This window comes from Aspergillus flavus, chromosome 5 (assembly GCF_009017415.1).
Source record: "Aspergillus flavus chromosome 5, complete sequence".
Taxonomy (NCBI): domain Eukaryota; kingdom Fungi; phylum Ascomycota; class Eurotiomycetes; order Eurotiales; family Aspergillaceae; genus Aspergillus; species Aspergillus flavus.
The window spans coordinates 1649605-1671478 of record NC_092408.1 but is presented as its reverse complement, the minus strand read 5'-3'; the positions used below and the strand labels follow the sequence as shown (position 1 = coordinate 1671478).

The window sequence follows — 21874 nt, the reverse complement described above, 5'->3', positions numbered from 1 at the left end:
GAGTGTCTAAAAATATGCGATCTAGACCTGGATGACTAAGATCGGTAACGGTATTGGTAAATTACCGTACAGGCTCGTGATGCGGGTAATGGCGTCACTCGTGTGGTGTGACTTCAACAAGTTGCTTTTGTCATTCTTTCATCCCACAGTCCACCATCAAGGCTGTTAGTTGAACGGACGCTCCTGGAGAGAGCGATAGGCGATTCCTGCAGCTATGGAGACTGCACCGCTTACCTTGGTATGTCATCGACCAACACTGGGGGCTTTTTGCGTTGTATACCCAGCCTGACAGAATCTCCCCGCGCAAGGCTCATACCCATGCACGAAATGCAGTTCTTGAGACCCGCAAGTCAAACCCAGTTGCCGCGAGCGAGGAACATGATCTGGCCGCGGGCGAGTTTGCTGCGGCGGCCCAGAAAAGCTCAGATCGTGAAGTATGCTTTTCCGCTATCCCTGCAGGGTTGATAGACGCTCACATGTGTAAATCACAGGCCCTGAGGACGCTACAGCTTCTCGAGCAACACCATAAGAAGCTCGCCCAAATTTTGCGCTTCCAGCATGAGAATCCGCCCGCCGCTGCCCCGGGTACACAACAAGTGACAGTAGAATCAGGAGGAGGGAAGACGGATACACAGCAACACCCACCAAAGCTATTAGGACACGCTCGCCTACCGGCAAGGGAGACTTCATCAATCGCTAGCAATTTGGCATCAGCTCGAGGCATACCGTCGCAACCACGCCGAGGTTCCCCGGTGTCACCTACAGTTTCCTCGCAGCAGGCAGGGGCGAAGATGACAGAGGGACCGGCAAAGATCAGGACCAGTGAGGCTAGATTACGAGAAAGACAGGCCTATGCGACTAAGGAACGCTCCAATCGGACGCCATCTAAGCAGTCATGGAATCCACCTGCAGCCAGCCCTACCGATATTACCTCGCAACAATTTGTGCCTCCAGACGCCGAGTCGTCCCATCCTAAGGACAGACAAGCCACATCCGAGGAGCCATTTCAACGGTTCTATTCTACTTTTGAAGGACTTATCTCCAAACTATCTGCACCGTTAGCTTTCGCAGGCCTCCCTTTGGGTTCAGACGTGTCGGAAAAGGCTGATTCTGCCCGCAAAACATCAGCAGATACGGAAGTGGACCGTCAACCTGCAGTTTCCGATCGACAGAGTCAATCAGGGGACACAGATATCAGCAGAATATTTTCGCGCGCTGCCCTACGAGCTGTCCGAGATTCGACGGGCGGGGGGACAGGAAGCACAGCTGAATCATTTTACGTCGTGCCCACAACGGGTGGAACTGTTTCCTATGCTGGGATCTTGAGCAGGGCCGAGAAGGAAGCCCGAAGAAGTAGCTTCGAAGAGGGCGATGAGGACTTCGTGGACGCCCGTGAGACACCGCCATCACCCGAAATGCGTCAGAGCATGACGGGGAGCAAGGGCAGGGGCAGTCGCGGCAAAGACAAACTCACCAGCATCCAGAGCCCTAAGACTCTAGAGGAATTACAGATGGAAAACCAAGCTCTGAAACATCTGACTGATACTTTGTCCAAACGTTTACACATGTGGGAGGTTAACGCGCAGTCATCTTCTATGGCCTTGCAGCAATCCCTGAGAGCAATGCATCATCAGAATGTCCCATCTCCAGAGCACTTCCCACAGTCTACTCCTGCTGTCGCTTCACCTATCGCTCCTCTCCCAACGCCAGCCTCCACAGATCAAGAGCAACGCATCAGAGAGCTCGAGGAACTGATCCAGCAGAGCGAGAAAGAGCTCGACAAGGTTGGTCGTGAGAACGACAAACTACGAAATGTCTTGGGAAGATACAGAGATCGGTGGGAGAAGCTGAAGGAGGGTGCGAAAACTCGGCGAGAGGGTAGGTCAACTGCAGACAGGAATAGCTATGCAGAGCCTAGCACACCGGTTCGGACTGGCAGTACCAGCACACAGAAGGCTAGTGAAACCACGCAAGTGCAAGCCGAGGGAGCAGCTGAAAACGATACCAACTCAAGTAATGAACCTGAAGGCAAAAACGACTCTTCTAGCTGAGTCCTAGTTTTCATCCCTCATACCATCGAGTCCAAAGGACATGGTGAGTTTGCAAGCTTTAAGGTCCCGCACGGAGCATGGACGATTACCTTTCGTCGAGAGACGTAAGATACTTCACATCACACATATTTCTTCTCTTCTTTATGGCCGTTTTGCGTTCATGAACTGTTTTTCGGGTTTATTATGAAGGAATTGCATAATTTTCGATTACTGCAAATCGGGGGAGGAAGAAGGCACGCAACTACGCATCAGCCTATGAATCACGGTAATTTACGAGTCATGTCCACAAAAAGTGCTATATTGATCATAGCCGAGCAAATCAATGTATAATTCAAAAGTTCTGAATCAGAATCCACTGCTTACCCCAAGGCTAACTCCCCAATCACTGCACATAGAAAGTAGCATTGCCCCGAATATCCTCCGAGCTACTTCCCACCAGCACACCAAAAGCCCCAGGCTCAACAACATACTTCATGCGCACATTCCACAGCCCCAAATCCTGCACCTTCAACGGAATCTCCACCGTCTTGGTCTGCCCAGCAGGAATAACAACCTTCTTGAACCCCTTGAGCAACCGATTCGGCACCACAACCGACGCAACCTCATCAACAACATACACCTGCACAACCTCGGTGCCCTCCCTCGCGGCATCCGTATTCTTCACATCAACACTAACAGTAACCGTATCCGCCTCCGTCACATTCGTCTTATCAAGCTTCACAGCCCCATACTCGAAGCTCGAATAACTCTTCCCATACCCGAAGGGATACCACGCCTTGGGATTGCCAAGCGCATACTGGTGACCGAACTCCAGCGTGCCATTCGAATAAATATACCCAGCATCACCGATCTCGCGCGCCGAGTTCAGATAATCGTAGTAGATGGGCAGATCGCCAACGGAGTGCGGGAAGCTGACGGAGAGTTTTCCGGAGGGGTTATAGTCGCCGAAGAGGACGTCGGCGAGGGCATTTCCGCCTTGCTCGGAGGGGTAGAATTGCTGGACGAGTGCGGCGGTGTTGTTCGAGAGCCAGGGTTCTGTGATGGGCTTGCCGCTGGAGAGGACGACCACGGTGGGAACGCCTGTGTCGATGATTGCTTTGATGAGGGGGGCTTGGGCGCCGACGAGGCTGAGGCTGTTTACGTCGACGTGTTCGCCGGTTCTAGGGTCCTTTGTTAGTTTTCTATCCAAGTTGTTTTGGGGTGGAGGGAAGGGGGTGGTTTACGTTGCGTTGAGACCGGCCCAGAGCTCCTTCTGGTCGCGAGACCAGGTACCCACGACTACGACTGCTACGTCGGACTTCTTGGCTGCTTCGACTGCCTCGGCGAAGCCGGATTGGTCGTTGCTCCAGCGTTCGCAGCCCTGGGCGTAGTTGATCGTTGCCTTGTCGCCAACGGCGGCTTTGATGCCGTCCAAGGGGGTCACGCCGCGGTACTGGCTTTCGTAGACGACGTAGTCTCCATACTGTGTGTGTTAGTTAGCATTGCCCCTGCTGTCTCATGCATGTGCTATTCATCTCCGATGAACCGCAAGAAGACTAGAAAAGCTCACATTCATAAACCCATGCGCCATAGGCCCGATAACAGCGATACTACCACTCTTCTTCAACGGAAGCGCATTATCATGATTCTCCAGCAGAACAATCGACTCCCGATCCAGCTCACGGGCAAGATCAACAGCCTCCTGAGTATGGATGAGCTTGTTCCACTCAGACGCCGGAGCAGCATTGTAGGGGTTCTCGAAGAGGCCCATTTCGAACTTCGCACGGAGCACACGGGATACAGCCGTGTTGACGATTTCAATATCGAGCTTGCCGGCATTGACCAGGTCGATGATCGTTTCGAAGTTGCTAATCTTGTGTTAGACGATTATCCACTGGCTGGGAGGGTGACACTTACTATGAGCCACCGCCCATTTCGACGTCGTTTCCGGCTGGGAGGATGGCAAGTGTAACGGCTTCCTTGTCGATGGGGTCCGCGCGGCAGAGTTTGAAGGCTGTGCAGACTCTGTCGCTGGCGCCGGCGTCACTGGTTACCCAGTATTTGTAGCCCCATTCTTCGCGGAGGATTTCGGTGAGGGTGTGGTAGTCGGCTACGGCGGGGATACCGTCGTATCTGTTTTTGGTTAATACTGATTAAATAAAGACAATATGTAAGGCACAATGTATACTTACGAGTGGTACGCACTCATGATACTCCACGCTCCGGCATCCATAATGGCGCGCTTGAATGATGGCAACCAACTGTATCGACTTGGTTAGTCATTGCTGGGTAGAACTCCAGTTAACTAGAAGAAAGTACATACGTCGTGCGCAGATATCTCTCTCCTCCGTGGACAGGTGCAGTGTTGAGACCTTGCTCGGGTTGGGAAAATCCCACAAAGTGCTTGACGTTGGCGGAGATATTGTGGCTTTGGATGCCCTTGGTATAGTGGTATCCAATTTCTCCTGCAAGGAACGGGTCTTCACCGTACGTCTCTTCGACCTGTACATGACTTTTAGGTCTGTTCTATTGAGGAAATGAAGTATAAGGCTTACTCTTCCAAATCGCAGTTCACGGGCGAGATCAACCACTGGTCCCATTACGTGGTTAACCCCAAGGGCTGAGGCCTCCTGACCGATGAGGCGTGCCATTTTCTCGATAAGCTGGAGTTGTGTTTATTAGCTTTCTGTTCTAGTGGGCCTTGTTTGACAGGTCTCAGGAAGGATGGGCTCACCTCCGGGTTGAACGAGCATGCGAACCCGATGGGAGAGTTATAGATCGTTGCATTACCGATGAGGAATCCGTGAAGAGCTATCAAAGCAAGGATTATCAGCGCAGGGTTCAGCGAATCGAACATGACTAGAACATACATTCTGTCTGAACAATGGCGGGAATCCCGAGAGTCGTGTTTTGGAGAATATAGTCCTGAGCTTTCTTGACATTGTCTGCGATGTAATCCCAAGGCACCGGATATCCAACTGAAAGCCATAGCTAGTTAGCTACTGTAATAACAATCCTGTGAGGTTAATTGCCTACCGTAGAACATTCCACCCCTCATTTTCGTACTCCATTCCAAACCCGTGAGGTTGAATTCTCCAGTAGTCTCATTCATCCAATTGGTGATGTCGCCTGCGATGATCAATCAGTACCTCCTGTTGGTAAAAACGAGACAATTCCAATCGCACCCTGAATCAATTGAGACATCTTCTCCTCGAGCGTCATGCGACCCAGCAGATCAGTGACGCGCTCCTCCACTGGAACACTGGGGTCCTTGTAGCGAGGCTTCTCATCTTGACCAAGAGCCAGACCCGACAAGAGGCCCAGGAGCAGAACCCCCTTCGTAAAGACACCGGAAACCATTTCTCTGGATTCAGCAGAGCTTCCTTAGGTAAATGTGTCGGCCTCCACGCAGAAACGGAAGAATCGCAAAGATCCTCCGAGGGGAAATGCGACGACTTTAAATCTCAGGTCATTTTCTCAGGATGGATTAGCCCGCCGGAGAAAATGAAATGAGCTCATGGAAAAAAAAGTATTAAACCCCACACCAGCAAAGCAGTAAGCCAAGGCTAGCTCTCCACGGAAGTCGGCGCCTTCAATTTAGGAACTGGCACCGGTTGGGAATCCATGCGTCGTATAGCTCTCATGATGTCAGGCGCCGATGATTCTCCGGAGGAGGATAGCAAGGCAGCACAGGCATCTCAGTGGATCAAATAGATTGAATCGAACAAATGAAGGATCGAGAAGGGGAGATTGCGATACAGGCGACAGGTTTTCGGTTAATCACCATGCAGACCGACAGCAACTATCATAATAGTCCGGCTAAAGCTCACGGCTGAAATGCGAGGAAGGGAATTTAATAAATGGTCCACGAATCGCCTGAGGAAGCTTGTCCCCGCAATTTAATTAATGCTTGCGTTGGGGAGTCTTGGCTGCAGATTCCCTTGACCACGGCTTTGACGGCTAAAAGTCCATGCACGATCCCCGTTGGAATGGACTTTCGAAGAATTCTTTCCTGGAACCAGAATCTTGTGATAGTCCGCTACCCCTGGAAGTCTGAGGTTTATGCTTTAGGGGTTTGTCAATCAGGGTCCTAGGCTAGATATCCGTGGATATATGAATTGATTGTGGTCCACTTTTACTCGGGATGCTTGATGCTTGTCCGTATCCACTTCTCCATTGAATGTGAACGGACACTAAATCCACTAGATCCGGTCTCAAATAGCAAAAGGTGGATAATTGCACCATAGTCATGATCCTCGATTTCATTACCATCGTCTACCGAAGATAGCTATTCTAACGCCGTCATGCCTTTTCCCTTCGCCAGATCTTCATCGGCATCTCGCCCATGATCAGGTTAAACGCCTCGAACCGACCGAGCTTCCAATTGGCCGGCACCGCAAAGTCATACCGATGCACCAGTGTCGCAAGTACAACAGTCTGCTCAAGATACGTGATATTCCGACCGAGACACCCCCGGGCCCCCGTCGAGAACGGGACAAAGTACGGCTCCATGCGCTTCCGGTTGTCCAAATCCATCCATCGGTCCGGATTATATTCCTCGGGATCAGGGAAAATTTCAGGATCCCGATGAGCCGAATAACTTGTCATCGACACGCTGGTATCACCCGGGATCCATTCGTTCAATATCTGAGCTCCTTCCGGCGGTGTCCGTCGGGGTAGTCCAGCTGATGTAGGGGGGATCAGGCGCAATGCTTCATCTAAGCAAGCGCGCAGGAACGGAAGGTTCTTCACCTTATCGTATGGTGCGACCACTTCGTCTGCATCTAGGGTGCTGTCCACTTCTTCCCGCAATCTTTGCAGGTACTTCGGGTGTCTGATTAACATATCCAAGACTTGGGTTAGGGCAATCGCTGTGGTATCGGCTCCGGCGTTGATGATAGCGCCTACTTCGGCGACGATCTCACCCCATTCGAGGTTGTTAGGGTGTCCTGCCTTATCTTCCATGAGTGAGGAGAAGAAATCATCCAGTTTCTCCCCGCTCTGGTACCGTTGTAGCCGTGTAACTGCTTGGTGGTAGATCACGTCGCCCCATGGCTCTCCATCTTTCCACATCTGGCGGTACTTGGGAACCAGCTTTGATAACCTAGAAAGCCAGTGGAAGTACTTATAATCCCAAACAAAAAGCGACTGCGCGTGTGCGGTACTATCTTGGGATTTGCGATATCGAGCCGGGTATGTTGTCCCATCCTTTCTTTGTGCGGTAACCTCATCGGATCCCTTCTCTAGCAGTCCTAGTGTGGACGAAAGGGCAATGAGATTGATGGCCTCAATCGTGAACAAATTGATCCACTTATTGTAGTCCAGCGTGACATCTGCCGCTTGCGGCTCTGTCTGACCAGGAAGCAACGGGAGTGTACAGTGCGCATCCAACGCTTTGACAAGGCGGCCGGTTACGTTGGCCACTTTGTGTTCCCATCTCTCCAAGTTCTTGATGGCGAAAGCAGAAGACATGCGCTTTCGCTTCGCAGCATGGTCCGCTTTGTCGATCACGTCGAACAGGTGTGTATGAGAGCCCCATGTCATAGCATATTTGATATCTTTAATGCACGGGGTGTTGTGCCCGTATATGTCCTTCACTGCACCGATACGGCCGAAGGAAAGATTGTTGGGTCCAATGCGCAATATTGGTGCATTTTTGTGAGCTTCATATAGGTCTTTGGAACGATATCCACACGAGCTTAGGTAACAGTAAGGAAGGTCGGTGATACCCGCGAGGGGCGCGAAGTTTGGATATTTGCGAAACCCCTTGGGATCGTAGAAGTAGTATATGATAGGAAGAATGACCACGTACCCTACCCCAAGGGCAAGAGCACTAGCGGCAGCCAAAACATAGATTCCAGTCATGTTTGGGATGATTCTTGGGAGCTTGCGATGCTGAATGGTTGAGGATCAGTTCACAAGTCCCGTCGAACTTCCTCAATCTATATATGTTTGAGAGAATCGGGATATGAATATCATTTCCCGACCTTGACCTCATCTTGGACAAATAGGGCTACGGAGAGCAGAGTCAAAGCTTCCCAAAAAGGCTCTCAAGGGTCTCGCCGTTAGCTCTTGACTCAAACTTGCCAGACAGACTCTACCCCGATATTAATCTCATGCAGATGAAGCGATTGAACTTGGAAGCCCTAACCATCCCAATGGGGAAATACTCCCTTTTCAAGAGCAGCGAGGTTGACCTTGTCGGCCTCTGATTCGCCCAATGGTCCACACGATTACCACAAAAGGATTTGGCCGGAAACCAAGCGGGGAAATTTTACCCCAAGTTTCCCCACAGTTTTCCCCCACAACTCATGTTCAACTACCATCTCGATGACCATGTGGTTATCTCCAGCCCTCGACCAGACATAGGAAATGAGCAGTCCTGGAAAGCACAGGCCGGCTGCGTGTAGGAGATGCAAAGGTCAGTACTACCATCCGGAAAGGGTAGAATTCCACGCACTAACGTCAGAGCATCCAGATCGGCATTTGCGATGTGAGTCCTCCAGCGAGGGCCCTTGTGCGAACAGGTCATCCTTTGGTACTGACTGCTACCAATAGGCGACGGAGGCAGCCCCTGCAAAAGCTGCAGACAGGCCAGCTCAAAATGTGACCGTAGTGCCAAGAACTTCAAATTTCGACATGAGCCAATACCGAAACGGAGGTTTCATTTCTCTTCTGATCAGAAATGGGTTGGCCTGCCTCGGAAAGGTAATACATTCCGCTCATTGCATTTATTTGGGACACCCGTACACCTACTGTTCGCGTTTCTGACTATAGAAAGGTCGACTTTATTATGTCCATGTGAACCCGGATGGTCGTCAAGAGAGCGACGGCGACGCTGACGACGATGATGATGATGCCGAAGAGAGCTTGCCTGATGCCACAGGCTCTAATAATTCTCCATCCCCCAGCTCCATGATATGGCGAAAGGGCCAGAAACCACATTCACTGCCAGCATCTACCTCGACGAACACTAGCCATAACCACCAGGGAGAAAGGCTAGGCCAGAGTCATCGAGACTCGAGGCACTATAGCATTTCCAGTTTCAATGCAGTCGCTGGCTCCAACGAAACGTCTCCACAGTCGGCTTCTTACTATGCCCAGACTTCAGCATATGATTGCTTGTCTCAACCTACCGACCAACCCTCGAATGCTTTCCCAGCAGAGCGCGATCATTACCGCCTGGGGCCCTTGAAAGGCGTTCCCGAAACCTTCTCGGATGCCTCCTATACCAGTGATCTACAGGAAGCATGCTTGATACGCTACTTCGTGGAGAAGCTTGCACATTGGGTACCCTTCTCCCCTCCACTCCCATCGCACAATCAAAGCAATGCATGACCATCCCAAGCAAACGAGCGAACACAGCTAACCGCCCCACAGTTCGACTCCACAGACCGAGACCGACACTTCGCGCTCACAGTCCCCGGCCGAGCAATGTTCTGCCCAGTACTTCGATACGCTCTTTATACCGCATCGGCCGGCCACATGCGCCAGGCCCTAAAATGCCGCAACAACATCAACGGCACGGTCATCTTCGACGGGATCCCGCTGCCCGGACTCAGCGAAGACTCGGCAATCCGCTACCACAACATCTGCATCTCATACCTAATCGAGATCTCCAAAGACCCAAACGAAGACTACAACGAAGACGTACTAACAGCAGCGACCATCCTCCGCTTCTACGAGCAAATAGACGGTACTCCCCGCCCATAAACCCCAACCATCCTCCCCAACATATCCCTCTCCACAGCCCCAAACTAACCAAGACCAGCCCCCTCAATCGGCACAGACACAGAAGCCTACCTCAAAGCTGTCCAATTCATAGTACACACCCAAAACAACGACTCCTTCTACGCCGCCCAAACAATCCACGGCCCAACGCACGACACCAACATCCACTCCTCGCCCGCAATCTCCCTCCGCCACTCCGCCTGCCTCATCGCCCTCCGGCAAGAAATCTGGAGCGCATTCCTGCACCAACGACCCGTCCGGCTCCCCATCTCCCCAAAGAACGACTACAACGCCTTCCCCACAACCTGCGACTTCATCTGGGCCAACCGCATCCTGGTCTGGTGCGCCGACCTCCTAAACTTCACCTTCGACAGCCACACAAACACCAAATACCCGACGCAAGCATCCCGGCTCGAAAAATGGAATAGTCTCAAGGCCTTCGAAACACACTGGAATAACCATAAACCTCTTTCATATAAACCGATTTACCATGTACCACCGGAACCGGAGAAGGGGTCTTATTTCCCGACTATCTGGCTTATGAACGATAGCCAGGTTGTAGCGGAGCAGCACATGGAACTGGCCCGGATTCTACTCGCCGTGTCGAATCCGGGGATGCAGCGGTTGGGGGCCGGGGCCGGGGCGCTGAACCGTGCGCTGGAGGCCGAGTTGAGGGCTATTACGAGGAGGGTCATTGGGTTAGGGTTGGGGAATCGGGCGGGGCCGCCGGCGTTGGTGACCAGTGCGGTTGGCATCTCGATTTGTGGGGAGTATTTTGATGATCCCGGGGAGAGGGAGGCGTTGGTGAGGTTTTTGGTGGACTTGGAGTTTGAGTATGCTTGGCCGACTAGTGCGATTGTGGCGGCTTTGAGGAGTGCTTGGGCTTCGTAGATGTATCTGGGTGGGTTTATGTATCTGTGGGTCTTTGGGTGTTGGTGGTTAGATAGGATTCAATAGATATATAGATGTCTTTTAGTTCGGGTACAGGACTATAGAGAACAAGGGAGAATAAATTTCACCGTGCTCTTTTTTTACCACTGTAACTGCCCGATTCATCACTGAGTAGTCCCTGTATCACACCAGGTTTCCTCGGAGAATTAATTACTATGTTCCATATAAGCAACCGGGATCAAATTGGCAAATATATTAAAGGTTCGACGAGTACATACAGTCAATGTTTGACTAATAGATGCTGTATAGTCTGCGTCATGCTACCATTATATACTGCTGGAATGAACCGACCGCAGTGGAACCTCTAAAGTCTGTATTAAACACTATAACCTACAAAATGCCAACAAATTGGCTGGTAGACTAGAGTCTACCCAAGAAGCCTCTCAACGCGAATGCAATATGTACTAACAATACCAGTGAGCCAGCCACCCTGAAGAGTGTTTTTACGCCTGCGTATTTGCGCCAGTTTCCTCCTCGTTAGTCTGTGACTCGGCGATCTGCTCATGTCCGTTGCCGTGGCCATTCACTTTGCGTAAAGTGCCACCCAGCCATGCTAGGCCTCCACTCCAGGAGTCACTTAGGCTTCGAATCCGAGATACAGAAGTAGAGCCATCGGGCTGCAGGTTTTGTGGAGCATCCTCTGTATCCAAAGTAGTGGTGGATTGTCCTGCAGTGACAGGAGCGGTGGCAATATCGCCGGTGGAGTTAAACCTTGCCGTCGGCAGCACACCGCGGGGCCCTAATCCCTCATCGATGTTGGCATTTTCGCCGTCGCGGCTGCGAAGAAAACCATCTACAATGGTTGTACTGAGTTGCTTGCCCCGATGCCTCCGCATGGACTTGCGATCCTTTACCGGACTCGTTTCACCACGGCGTAGGGACTCTGCTACCACTGCACTGAACCCGGCAGAGATAGTCGGAAGTAGCGGGCCAGGCGAGAAACGTGACGATATCGAATTCCGTAGTCGGCGTGCCGGTGGCGTCTGTGGAACCGTACTACTTCGGATCCCTGGCGATGCGGTTTCCGTTCCCGAGGCGGCAGGAACCTTGAGGTTATTGTCTTCGATGCCAGGCGCTGGTGGGAAACGAAGAAGAACCGGTGAGCCAGATGTTGTCGGCCTCGACTGTTCAGGAGTGACTGGACGGTCAATTTGGGGGATTTGGGGCTCGGACTTGGGGGTTTCAATGGCCGACTCATGAGCATCAGCCCAAGGATTAGTTAGGAGAGAGTTAGGGTGCATGGGAGGGGAAGGCTGTAGAGACTGTCCGGTGAGAGAGTCGGCGGTCAATGAACCAACGGGAGAAGATGGAGCAGCAGATGAAACACCCCGGGGCGTACGCTGGCCCTCGTCAATACCCTCAATACCGTGACTAAGGAGCGACCCGGAGGGGGACTGCATATTCTCTGCCTGGGTTTCCAAAGGAATCCGTGAAGGTTTCTGCACTCTTACATGACGCGCAGGAGGTGACATGTCGACGCTATCACGGTACCTCTCTCCTGCCAGCAGACCAATAGCTTCCTCTTCGTCATTAGAGTACGAAGACTCGTCGTCATTGCGGACCCTGCCACTGGTGATGAAATATACGCCTAGAAAGGTCAGGAGACAACCGCCCACAAACTTCCCGGCACGGTCAAGAGTGTAGTTTTCGAAATCCCGGTACAGCACCGCGCTTCCAATGATGACAGACAGTGTGAAAAGCACAAACTGGGTTGGGATCACCTGGGTGGAATCAAAACGCTGGAGAGCACGGTTGATGTAGCGAATCTGCAATACAGCGCTGAAAACCAGGACAAAAACCAGAAGGTAGGTGATTGGAAAGGTAATCACATGCCATAGAGTGAAGGACAACAGTGACGAAACACCCTTTGTTGATAGGGCAGTATATCCACCTAGACACGAGAATGAGTGGCCGTCCAAGCGAGTACAAATGGATGGAAGCTTATTATGTTAACATACCAAAAAGTGCCACGAGCCCAACATCAATCAAAACCGTTCGTGACCCATACTTTCCACTTGCCCACAAGAGCCCAATGATCAACACGGTGGAAATGCCTACATAAGTCTCAAACTCCCAGCGGGTAATCATCACCCAGATATCATGCGGTCCGATCTTCTCCTCGGACGAACTAGCGCTGAGAACGACTACCACTGCACCGGTGACCGCCACGACCACGCCCCAGAAGTCGCGTCCCCGGAATTTCTCCTTCAGCAGAATCGGAGCAATGACGCAATTCGATATCAAGGCCACGACGCCCAATGGGGAAACAATCGACGCTGGAGCAAAACCATATGCCATGAAGTTTCCGATCTCGCCGACGCACATCAACACGATTCCGACCCACCAGTACGGAGAGCGAAGGTATGATTTCCGGCGCAGATCCCCCGGTCGCACAGTCCGATCCGACATGAACGACTCATCCATTTGATCCTGATGCGCATTCGTGTCCATCTCATCATCGTCCTCGGGTCCAAGATCAATATGGGGCTGATCATGATGGACGAACCTAACCTCTGGGGACTCGTCCCTATAACGAGCGAAGCGGCGGGATTGGTTTCTACCCCGAGTTTCGTAGTCGTTGTATTCATGATCCGCAACCGAACCATAAGTGTCTGTCGACCCCAGGCCTGGATTTGCACGTTTCCATTCCGCCTCCTTTTGTAGTTTTTGATGCTCCCATTCTCGCTCGATCCTGATATGGGCATAGCGCTGAATATTGAGGGCCAAGGAGATCAGGATATTGCCGATTAGCGCAGTCACGATGCCGATGAGTGAAGACCATTCATGCATTCCTCCCCCACCTCCGCCGCCGTCGTCATATCCGGGGTCCGAGGCCAACGTCGGGAATGGCTGGGAAGAAGGGGAAACATATAACGACGAGAGGGTCAGCGTGGGGACGGCGGAAGGAACGAAGGTCGTGAGCAGACCCGCTGCTAGAGGCACCTCGTGGAGGTGAGCCATCCGGGATTTTCGAAGGCTAAAAGTAAGGGGAATGAAGGGGCAGGGTATAGGGACGGGGAGGATGGCGTTCCGACAGGTCCGCTGTCACCGTCGAAGGGAATCGTTATAAAGTTTGAGCCCCAGATTATTGATTATCCACCACCCGCTGTATCTAAATCAGGAGAGAGCAGGCAACGGCGCGGTTCGCCTCCGATACTTCAGCGAGTAGAATTCTTTCAGGGTTCAGTTCAACTTTGACCCTGGACGAGTGTTCATGCTGTTAAGGAGAATCACATTGCCGTACTTCCGACACTACTAAATCTCCGATGTGAGACACCACCTTTTTACCAGTGCAGTTAACTACCAGGTTGTACCTTTACCGGATAGAAGAAGGAGAGGTAACGAAGTCTATGAATAATCCACCTTGTGCGAATCGAACGATTGTTTGTGTTAAGCACGATTTGCGATGTGGAGTCTGTTGGCGGAAGGTAGCCGAAAGACACCGGCGACGTCAGGAGTCAAATTAGTTTACTGGGCGTAGTAAACTAAGATCCGATCGGTCGCACCTGCAATACCGCTAGTAAGAGAGGGTGAGCATAAGCCCAAGCGCAGCATCGTGAAAGGAAAACCGGAAAGAAGTTGGGGGAAGGATTTCCAAGCTAATGTATTTTAGTAGAAGAAGGAAGAACAGCACTATTGAAAGTATGAGTGGATTGATTGGCTCAACCCTGACTAATGACTATCCCGGTAGGGATTTACCCCGAACGTCATCGGGCAGCTGAGATGCGAGTATACATACTAGTCAAATCATCTGAGTACTCGTACGCATCTGTGCACCCAGGCAGCGGTGAACTTTATTATTATATCGTCACAATCGCTACCACTAAATGATGTGACAAGGAAGGTTTATATTCTCATAGGCACCGTCGCATGAAACTATACAAAAAATCATCGCCTGGCTCTTTTCTTATCCGGCTCTTGCTCGCCTTCATCGTCACTAATCTCCCTGTATATCGTTTTCGGTTGAGTCTCCTTCCATGCCTTAGTGAAAACCGGGTCCTTCTCGGCCTTCTCGGCGTATTTCAGCAACGCTTCTCGGGGGTCCTCATCGCGCATCGAACTGAGAGGAATATTCTCGCGAATATGTTTCTCATCCGGCTGCGACTTGGCGAAGGGAGTCGTTGCTGGCAAATGCGGTCTCCGTGGATCCCTGGGCCGTCCTGACGCCGTAAGCCCAATGGTTGGGTGACGGGAAGACCAGGTTGCCGAGCTATAATGGGGCACACCGTTCGATCCGACAACAACGTTGTCACCCGAGATACCATGTGAAAGGTCCATGGTAAGGTTCGGGTCATCATCAATGTGCCGGCGTTTGGGTGCCTTGGACATAACCAAGGCGGCACCTTTGGACGACATGTCAGGGTTGTAAAGTACATGAGTCTCAGCGTTGGCAGAGCCAGTGAGGATCTGATTGAGTTTTTCATGCCATTGAACGGTAATCAAAGGCGATCCCGGTGTGACCGGTGTGACCAATTCCGGCTTCAATGTTGCGGGGTTCAAAATGTGTAGATGACCAGTTTCCGAGCCCGTGAGGACATTCGCGGACGTGGGTGAGAATACGATGTTCGAAGTCGGGTATCGGGAGGAGCTGGACGGGTGCGCCACTGTTGAAATCGGCTGCTTGAACTTCCTAGTATCCCAGAGCTTGATAGTATCGTCTCCGCCCTTGGTGACAACCAGTCTTCCATCCGAGCTGATATCAAGCCCGCTAGTCCATGTGTCGCGCGTATGAGCATCCCGTATCTCACCACTAGGTCGAGTAAATGGCCCATTCCCACTCCACATCATTAAACTTCCGTCAAGGGCAGCAGCAATGAGTACATTAGGTCCACCCTGCTTTGGGGAACCCCATGCAACAGCAGTCATCTTGCTCCGACCAGCGGATCCAGCCGCTCTTGACTTATGCATTATGACTTCTTTCTGTGACCGCCCAATATTGGCGTCCCATATACGTACCGTACTGTCCGATCCTGCAGTAACACACAGGTTCTCGTCGGTGGGACACCATGCGCCGCTGGTAACCTCCGATATATGCCCCTTGGTATTATGAAGATCTCTCAAGTACATGTCTCCTTTCATGAATTCAGTAATGGTCTCGCCGTCGCGATCGAGGATTCTCGGCTGGGGTGTAGCAGAAACGACCATGACATAGCCTGGCGACAGGGGATTGAAGGCAGCATAATGCACGGCGTGCGCCTCCTGCAAAGCGGACTGTTTCTTCGCGGTAGGATCAACGGACTTGAAGGCGCGCACCGTCGAAGGGGTCATTGAAGCGAAATCATGTAGTTTAATCGTACAATCTGTTGACCCTGTGATTAAACGCGAGCCTGATGGGTCCACTGTGAGAGTTGTTACGGCGCGCTCATGAGTTTTAAGGACAAGTTCGTGTGAGACAGGAAACTCGTCCTCGTCCTCGTCATCGGAGTCAGAATCATCAGACTCATTATCGCTGTCGCTTTCACTCTTGTCTTTTCGGTCTTCGGCTCCAGTTTGAACGTTAGCTTGCTCGTCGCTAATCAAACCTGCCTTGTCATCATCTGCGGTAGTCTTAGCAGATACATGTGTCCGCTTGGTGCGGTCTATCTGAGTGTTGACATCAGTCTTTCTTTCTTGTTTCCCGAAGCTGCCTGGAAAGAACTTCTTGAAAGCTTCTTCATCGAATCCGTCCATTATGAGATGTACTGCACGGAGTTACTTAGATTTCGCAAGAAATAAATGACTTGACGGCGGCGATATCACGTTTAGTTTGCAATATTTGCAATGTTTGTATTGCTTGCAAATTAAGCTCTCGGTGCCGTCATTGACCCTCGCCTGTCATCTAAAATGTATTCGACGGAATTATGCTTTATATATATAAGGTATGAGAAATTCTACGCCGTATAATGCGTTTGCGTCATTGGAACTAAACTAGGTACACCACCAACAGATCGACTACAGGTACAAGCCTTCCACAGGGCCTCCATCTTGCTTCGTCTTCATAATACGTTCCCTAGCGGAGCGGAAATCCTCCATTTGCACTCTCATACGGCGTTCTCTCAAAGCCATCAAACCGGCTTCGGTACAGATTGCTCGGATATCTGCACCTGAAAGATCGTCTTTCTGGTTGATAAACTCGTCGAGATCGACATCATCGCCGAGGGACATCTTGGATGTATGCAGGGTGAAGATCTTCTTCTTGGTATTTTCTGGAGGATGTTAGTAAGCAGATGATTTAATGTTTATAGTGGGTAACACGTACGGTCTGGGTTTTCGAAGAGAATCTTTCGATCAATACGACCAGGACGAATCAAAGCAGGGTCAAGTGTTTCAATCTTGTTAGTGGCCATGATAACCTTGACATCTCCGCGGTCATCGAAACCGTCCAACTGGTTAAGAAGCTCAAGCATAGTACGCTGAATTTCTCGTTCACCACCCGAAGTAGAGTCGTAACGCTTCGTACCGATGGCATCAATTTCATCAATGAAGACAATGGAAGGAGCGTGTTCCGCAGCAACCTGGAAAATCTGTCGCACCAAACGAGGTCCGTCACCGAGGTATTTCTGGATCAGTTCACTGCCGACAATCCGGAGGAAAGTGGCACTTGTTTGATTGGCGACTGCCTTGGCAAGCAGCGTTTTTCCGGTTCCCGGGGCACCGTAGAGAATGACACCTTTGGGGGGCTTGATACCCATCTCTTCATACAGCTCAGGGTGGAGCAGCGGAAGCTCGACGGATTCTCGAACCTCTTGGATCTGAGTCTCAAGACCACCGATATCCGCATAAGACTCCGTCGGTGCCTTGTCAAGCTTCATCACGGACACCAGGGGGTCGGACTCCTCGGTGAGCACACCGACAACGGAGACAGACTTGTGGTGTAACAGAATGCTGGCACCAGGCTCCAGCAAGTCCTTATCAACGAAGGACATGATGGAAACGTAGTACTCTGGTCCGGTAGCACTGGAAACAATGGCATGGTCGTCGTCGATTAACTCTTCCAAGTTGCCGACTCCCATGGGGGTACCTCTCATGTCATCGACGCGACCCCTCTCGTCTGCATTTCGGTCCATAATATCAAACTCGCTTCTGCTGACGGAATCATGTGCTGCCTGTGCCTTAGTTTTGCGTAGACGTTCCATATTCTCGACATATTCTTCTTCTAGCAGCAAGTGGTCGTGGACCCGTTGCATTCGCAAGTATCGTAATTTGCATCGTGACGTTGGGAAGATGTCGGGGAGTTTGGAAGCTGTACTTGGGCCGGCAGCCTTGCGCTTCTTACGTCCAAGACGAGTCGTGGGAGGAGGAGGTGGTTCGTATCTGGGCTTGTCCTTCTATTAAGGGACGCTTTGTAAGCGGATAGAGCTGTCTGAACGAAGCAACCGAAATTACCTTCTTATCCTTATCATCCCTTCCATCGCCCCCGGGGCCTCCGCCGATGTTGGACTGCTGGTTACCCTGTTTTTGAATGACTTGTTAGAGAGACTGTACTTTGGCTAGGTGAGAGGGTGACGACAGTGAGAGTTGGGAACCAACCATAGTCCAAGTGTGTGCCGCGGAATCAACAAGATGTTCTTTTTACTCTAATTATACCTAAACCGGAATATTATAATGAAGGCGACTCTATTAGTCAGGGGCTGGATGATAGATGGGGGGATAATGTAGGATGACGATGAGCTTTCGGCGAGCTTGGAAGCTGTTGTCGTTGTCGCCATCCGTCGGGCTTGGCCACCGCTGTGACCTCGCACGTGACCCGGAGCTATCATGGCACTTAGATGCCTCGCGAATCAGGCGTCTATCAAACAAGTCAATATCAATAGCCGCTGCGTCAGATTTACTCGAAACTATTTTTAGTCTTTTGGGCATATCTACAATAACGTACTACACATTACTTGGACTGAATAAAAATCCTATATCTCGACTTCCAAAGAATTTCAAAAACCGCCTTTGTCTTCCTCGGCGCTTGTCTCACCTGTTGATCTCGTCCCACTTGAACTAGTAGTATATCCGCAGCAGACGAGCCCTCATTCCCCCGCGGCGCATTCCCCTCATCTCACGATACAAAACTATTCTCTGACCGGTAAGGTTCTCTCCCTACCTTTGAGCCCTAAATACCATATTTACCCTTCTACCTTCCTTCTCACATTTCACTCTTACATAATATGCTCAACCGTCCGTATGTGATCGCAGCTAACAAGGTGGATCTGTAGCTCGGTTTTGCGTAGTGTTCCTGGGCTGCGAGCTCACCTTTGACGCCTGACCACCCATCCGTAAAATTCTCACAACTGCCCCTTTTATATCCCGTTTCTTTACCTCACACAACTTGAAACCCTAAACCCAAAACCATGGCCTCCAACCGATCCCGGCGTATCGCAAAGGAAATAGCCGATATACACGCCGATACGCAGTCTGGGATCACAGCCGAACCAGTAGGCAGCGATGAAGACCTCACACATCTACGCGGTACATTTCCGGGGCCCCCAGGTACTCCGTATGAGGGCGGCACCTACGTTGTGGATATAAAAATACCAACGGACTATCCGTTTCGGCCGCCAGTAATGAAATTCCATACCAAGGTCTGGCATCCGAATATCAGTAGCCAAACGGTGGGTTTCTAAATATGCTGTTAAGACATAGTGGAATAGGTATCTAACCGATTGCATAGGGAGCTATTTGCCTTGATACTCTGTCGTCGGCGTGGTCCCCCGTTCTCACCATCAAGTCCGCTCTGTTGTCACTACAATCTCTGCTTAGCACCCCCGAGCCTAAGGATCCTCAAGACGCTGAGGTTGCCACTATGCTCCTACGGAAACCAAAGGAATTTGAGAGAGTTGCCCAAACCTGGGCTACTCTGTATGCTGGGGCTCCTAGCAAGAATGCGGGAGAGGGTAGTGGTGGCGCTACTAACGAATCGCTGCGACAGCAAGAGCTTAAGTCAAGGGAGGAACAGGAGAAGGAAGATTTAGCTAAGTACGTCTCTCGGTTATCTCCCCTTTCTACTCGAAGGACCTGCCTAACGTCAATCTCCAGATACGATGGGTACAATAAAGACTTGATCGACCGCTTCTGCAGCATGGGCTTCGATGTGGACCGTGTAGTGGCCGCCTTCAAGTACTACGGTATTGATCGGATGAACGGAGAAGACTACGAATTAGAAGAGGCCTACATGGGCGACGTTACTGCACGGCTCCTAGGTGAGCCGTAAGTAGTGCGACGGTAAATACCTACGGCTATTTATTTTTCAACGACTATGCATGCAACATGGAGCTGGCGAAGCGTGATGCCTAGCGAGTTTTAATTTACTTTCTTACTTGTTTTTCAGCCCAGCTTATTACCCATCACATGTTTACTTGATGTTAAGGTTTTCTCGTTTTGAGAACGATCTCATGCAATGATGACCAATGTAGCGAATTATATTTAGCCGACTCTCCAACCTCTATTCTATATCTTGTTCTAAGCAACACTTCGCATTTCCTTGGTAAATTACCATTTCTAGCCTGGATTTCAATGAACGGTAGATAGTGATACTTAAAGTAGAAAATAATAAATAGCATATGTACTACGTAGTTCTTGTGCTATCGATAAGCACGTGGCGGGCCTTTTAAGCTCCTCTCCGCCTTCAGATCTTCAATGCTTAACTCTAACAACTCACTTTTCTCCAAATATGGGTCAATGACTAGCCACAGATCCACACTTCGGGTGAATTTCCAGTAAATCGATACGTTTTCAATCTGAGTACTCGATACGTTTATTCGCCATACAATCCACAGAAGAAAGCTCGCTTGAGCGCACATCCCTTCACCCACCATGATCGAAGACGATTTCTACCGCTCCTCATCCCAGTTCCGACTTTGGTCCTACACAGAGGCATCTTTACAATCCCTACGCGCAACGACAAACGCAAACGCCAGTGAGCGAGTACGGTCCGCACTCCGAAAATCGCGAGAGGCGCAACAATCAGCCACCTCATCCGCAGCGGGAACACCAGCAGCAAACCAGAATGGAAGCGACGCAGACAGCAAAGCAGGCGGCGAAGAGACGGAGATCGAGTGCCTAACACCTGAAGAAGAGCACCAGCTGGTGCGATACTTCTGCGAACAGATCATAGAGTTAGGGGAGATGTACAAACCTCCACTCCCAACAATAGTCCGGGTACGTCACACCCCCCTCTACCATCTATACATAAATCACCCAAAGAAGTAACCAATAACCAAAAACTAACATTTAACCCCTTCCAAACAGGCCACAGCAATCCAATACCTCCGACGCTTCTACCTAACCAACTCCCCAATGACCTACCACCCGAAATCAATCATGCTCTGCGCCCTCTTCCTCGCCACAAAAACAGACAACTACTACCTCTCCCTCCGCCAATTCGCAGAAGTAATTCCCGGCGGCACAACACCGGAAGACATAATCCAGCCTGAGTTTCTGGTCATGCAAAGCCTCCGCTTCACGTTCGACGTCCGGCACCCCTTCCGCGGCCTCGAAGGCGGCATCATGGAACTCCAAGCCATATCTCAAGGCATGGGCCAACCAGCACCACACTTCCCAACCCAGACACCAGATGACCTCAAACGCAGACTCCATTCCCTCCCCGCATCACCGACAACATCCTCATCCTCCATCACAGACCGACTTGCCCGCGCGCACCACAACACCCGCGAGATCCTCAAATCCGCCGCCCAAATGACTGACGCTTACTTCCTCTACACGCCGTCCCAGATCTGGCTCGCTGCGTTCATGATCGCAGATAAGCCGCTAGCGGAGTTCTATCTTGAGACTAAGCTGGGCGGACCCCAGCAGCAGCAGCAGGGATCCCCGCTTTATGAGCTCCGGGTGAAGCTCCTCCGTACCTTGACTGATTGCTCTAACCTCCTTCAGGCGTACAAACCCCTCGCCTCAGATCCGGACCAGAAGAAGAACCTAAGACGCATCAGGAAGAAGCTCACCCACTGCCAGAACCCGGACAAGGCTGGAGTAGCGGGCCAGAAGCGTATCCCTGCGGCGGCGGCAGCAGTAGCAGCGGCTGGGGATCCGGCAACCTCTGAGAGCGAGATGGAGCGACTGGCAAAGAAGCGCAAGTTAGACGGGGGACAGCCGAATGATATATTTGGAGGTGAATTAGTGACGCAACGGACGAAGGAGGCGCAACAGCCTCAATAGCAAGTTACGCTAGTGTTGTAAAT

At 51.2% G+C, this 21874-nt stretch overlaps 9 protein-coding genes across 9 annotated transcripts; 4 read left to right on the top strand and 5 right to left on the bottom strand.

Annotated features, from left to right (window-relative positions):
* Positions 1–214: 214 nt before the first annotated feature.
* F9C07_6339 (uncharacterized protein) lies at positions 215–2051 on the top strand (the record flags this gene model as incomplete). The annotated part of the gene is made up of 3 exons (XM_041292831.1): positions 215–238; positions 285–434; positions 492–2051. The coding sequence occupies 3 exons, from the start codon at positions 215–217 to the stop codon at positions 2049–2051; spliced, it is 1734 nt and encodes a 577-aa protein (XP_041147566.1).
* Positions 2052–2433: 382 nt separating this feature from the next.
* F9C07_6340 (putative beta-glucosidase) lies at positions 2434–5390 on the bottom strand (the record flags this gene model as incomplete). Its single annotated transcript, XM_071511456.1, has 10 exons — positions 2434–3211; positions 3275–3513; positions 3601–3898; positions 3948–4163; positions 4223–4291; positions 4354–4532; positions 4586–4693; positions 4765–5021; positions 5067–5161; positions 5182–5390. 10 exons carry the CDS (start codon positions 5388–5390, stop codon positions 2434–2436), a joined length of 2448 nt encoding a protein of 815 aa, XP_071364389.1.
* A 942-nt stretch (positions 5391–6332) lies between these two features.
* Positions 6333–7895, bottom strand: F9C07_6341 (putative cytochrome P450; the record flags this gene model as incomplete). Its single annotated transcript, XM_041286343.1, has 1 exon — positions 6333–7895. One exon carries the CDS (start codon positions 7893–7895, stop codon positions 6333–6335), a length of 1563 nt encoding a protein of 520 aa, XP_041147564.1.
* Positions 7896–8669: 774 nt separating this feature from the next.
* F9C07_6342 (uncharacterized protein) lies at positions 8670–10652 on the top strand (the record flags this gene model as incomplete). The annotated part of the gene is made up of 4 exons (XM_041292830.1): positions 8670–8738; positions 8808–9320; positions 9411–9726; positions 9802–10652. 4 exons carry the CDS (start codon positions 8670–8672, stop codon positions 10650–10652), a joined length of 1749 nt encoding a protein of 582 aa, XP_041147563.1.
* Positions 10653–11155: 503 nt separating this feature from the next.
* On the bottom strand, positions 11156–13673 carry F9C07_6343 (DUF803 domain membrane protein; the record flags this gene model as incomplete). Its single annotated transcript, XM_041292821.1, has 2 exons — positions 11156–12603; positions 12671–13673. 2 exons carry the CDS (start codon positions 13671–13673, stop codon positions 11156–11158), a joined length of 2451 nt encoding a protein of 816 aa, XP_041147562.1.
* Positions 13674–14312: 639 nt separating this feature from the next.
* On the bottom strand, positions 14313–16522 carry F9C07_2284767 (WD repeat protein). The gene has a single exon (XM_041286342.2). The coding sequence runs from the start codon at positions 16380–16382 to the stop codon at positions 14601–14603; it is 1782 nt and encodes a 593-aa protein (XP_041147561.1). The 5' UTR covers positions 16383–16522; the 3' UTR covers positions 14313–14600.
* On the bottom strand, positions 16523–18377 carry F9C07_2284766 (putative proteasome regulatory particle subunit Rpt2). The gene is made up of 4 exons (XM_041286341.2): positions 18222–18377; positions 18078–18143; positions 16951–18019; positions 16523–16897 (listed from the first exon to the last, which is right to left on the bottom strand). Exons 1-4 carry the CDS (start codon positions 18222–18224, stop codon positions 16644–16646), a joined length of 1392 nt encoding a protein of 463 aa, XP_041147560.1. The 5' UTR covers positions 18225–18377; the 3' UTR covers positions 16523–16643.
* A 211-nt stretch (positions 18378–18588) lies between these two features.
* F9C07_6346 (ubiquitin-protein ligase) lies at positions 18589–20021 on the top strand. Its single transcript, XM_041286350.2, has 4 exons — positions 18589–18765; positions 18896–19291; positions 19351–19655; positions 19716–20021. Exons 2-4 carry the CDS (start codon positions 19031–19033, stop codon positions 19888–19890), a joined length of 741 nt encoding a protein of 246 aa, XP_041147559.1. The 5' UTR covers positions 18589–18765; positions 18896–19030; the 3' UTR covers positions 19891–20021.
* Positions 20022–20492: 471 nt separating this feature from the next.
* Positions 20493–21851, top strand: F9C07_6347 (putative cyclin Ccl1; the record flags this gene model as incomplete). The annotated part of the gene is made up of 2 exons (XM_041292829.1): positions 20493–20837; positions 20928–21851. The coding sequence occupies 2 exons, from the start codon at positions 20493–20495 to the stop codon at positions 21849–21851; spliced, it is 1269 nt and encodes a 422-aa protein (XP_041147558.1).
* Between the last annotated feature and the right edge of the window lie 23 nt (positions 21852–21874).

Coding starts and splice junctions, on each gene's coding strand:
- F9C07_2284767 (XM_041286342.2), bottom strand. CDS start 16,382: ATGGACGGATTCGATGAAGAAGCTTTCAAGAAGTTCTTTCCAGGCAGC.
- F9C07_2284766 (XM_041286341.2), bottom strand. Junction 18,020..18,077: donor GGGATGATAAGGATAAGAAG/GTAATTTCGGTT, acceptor GTCCCTTAATAG/AAGGACAAGCCCAGATACGA. Junction 16,898..16,950: donor TCTCTTCGAAAACCCAGACC/GTACGTGTTACC, acceptor AACATCCTCCAG/AAAATACCAAGAAGAAGATC.
- F9C07_6346 (XM_041286350.2), top strand. CDS start 19,031: ATGGCCTCCAACCGATCCCGGCGTATCGCAAAGGAAATAGCCGATATA. Junction 19,292..19,350: donor CGAATATCAGTAGCCAAACG/GTGGGTTTCTAA, acceptor CCGATTGCATAG/GGAGCTATTTGCCTTGATAC. Junction 19,656..19,715: donor GAGAAGGAAGATTTAGCTAA/GTACGTCTCTCG, acceptor GTCAATCTCCAG/ATACGATGGGTACAATAAAG.